This window comes from Cyprinodon variegatus, unplaced genomic scaffold (assembly GCF_000732505.1).
Source record: "Cyprinodon variegatus isolate N-32 unplaced genomic scaffold, C_variegatus-1.0 Scaffold6, whole genome shotgun sequence".
Lineage (NCBI taxonomy): Eukaryota > Metazoa > Chordata > Actinopteri > Cyprinodontiformes > Cyprinodontidae > Cyprinodon > Cyprinodon variegatus.
In genome coordinates this window covers 918,616-920,048 of record NW_015150459.1, presented here as the reverse complement: position 1 = coordinate 920,048, position 1,433 = coordinate 918,616, and the positions used below count along the sequence as shown (strand labels likewise).

The 1,433-nt window shown below is 35.5% G+C and overlaps 1 protein-coding gene across 2 annotated transcripts in view; it reads left to right on the top strand.

Annotated features, from left to right (window-relative positions):
• dnali1 (dynein, axonemal, light intermediate chain 1) overlaps nt 1-1,433 on the top strand; it is a 19,410-nt gene that overhangs the window by 4,944 nt on the left and 13,033 nt on the right. Inside the window, exons 4-6 of one of the 2 annotated variants that reach the window (XM_015374919.1) lie at nt 735-913; nt 1,075-1,239; nt 1,327-1,428. The exons of the other annotated variant lie outside the window; for it this stretch is intronic. Of the exons in view, the coding sequence (XP_015230405.1) occupies nt 735-913; nt 1,075-1,239; nt 1,327-1,338 (356 nt within the window). The 3' untranslated portion in view covers nt 1,339-1,428. Of the gene's footprint in view, nt 1-734; nt 914-1,074; nt 1,240-1,326; nt 1,429-1,433 lie in introns of those variants that run through there. 2 annotated transcript variants of the gene reach the window in all.

The following is a 1,433-nucleotide window of genomic DNA, read 5'->3' as shown; positions in this document are numbered from 1 at the left end:
TAAAACCACAGGTGGGGTCATCTCAGTGTTTTCAGACACCGTCAAGGTTGAAACTGGCAGGGTTGTAACATTTTCATAACCAGCATTTAGGTCCAGTTGTTTAATCTTCATTTCCATGACAGCCATCCTCTGTAGAAGCTTGTCCAAGTCCAGTGTGGTGAAGGGAGGCATTTTGTGCTGATGTGGACTTGTCCTCTGCAGTGTGATCATATAAAAATTTTCTATTAAGTAGCCCAGCTAGGGAATCCTTGAAAAAAATGTTTTGTCCAACTTTCTGTGGCTTTGGCTAAGAGATAAGATGGTAAAAAGTTAATTGTTATAGGCTATGATTAAAAGCTGGGTCTGTGCCAAACTGTACAAACTATTTTAATTTAGATTAACAATGCCTGGAAAAGTAGCTAAAGCACCAAAGATAATCAGTAAAAAGCTTGGAAATATCTACAGACAGAACATAGTTTCTCTGACTCTTGGAAAGGATTGTTTATTCAAATATTTCTGGAGATGTATTAGTGCATTTTAAACTGAAATGGAAAAAAATGTGTAATTTTTTCCACCTGGAACAATTATTTTAAAGATTAGATGGAACAAACATTTGAAATTCATGTAAATGTTGTATGTAGATTCAAACCTAGGATTTCTAGTAAATTTTTTATCTACATGGACATATTTGTCAAAATTACACAAGACTGGATCACTTATAACTTTGACAATGCATTAATTTCTATCACCATTAGATGAATTAATCAGGCTGAGCACCATAACCTGTGCTGAGATGGGTCTGCTTCTGCTGAGAGTCAGAGACGAGATTCAAATGACCATCAAAACCTACCAGAAGATGATTGAAAGCAGCATTCTTTATGGTTACAGAAAGGCGCTACAATCTGAACTTGAAATGGTGGATTTAAATAAAAGGGTAAGGGCATATATTTTTTTTTGTTAATATTTAATAATTTCAACCCTTTCTGGCTTAAACTATGGTATTGGATTTTAGTTAGAACTCCAGCAGAGAGCACTCTTTGTTTCCAAGTGCAACTGGTAACTGTGGACTTCCTACTGTGTCTTTTACATTTGTAGGTTGAAGATCTAGAAAGGGAGAAACAGGATCTGCTGAAAAAAATGGATGAACAGAAAGAGGAAAATGATGTATGGATAAAGAGTGAAGCTCACAAGATTGAAGTGCTGGAAAGCAACTACCAAGAAGAAATCAAGGTTTTGGAGAGAACCATACAACAGTTAAAGGTGACAAAATGTATATAAATACACATACACACATTTTTGTGACATGTAGGATTTCCAAACATTTATAGAAATACATTTTGATTGCAGATGCAACTGTAAGGAAGCAATACTCCAGAGGATTGAAGCGTAACAAGGAGGAAGGCAGACTCAACAAGTTTGTCAAATGAACAAGTCTCAAGAAATTCTGCATTTTA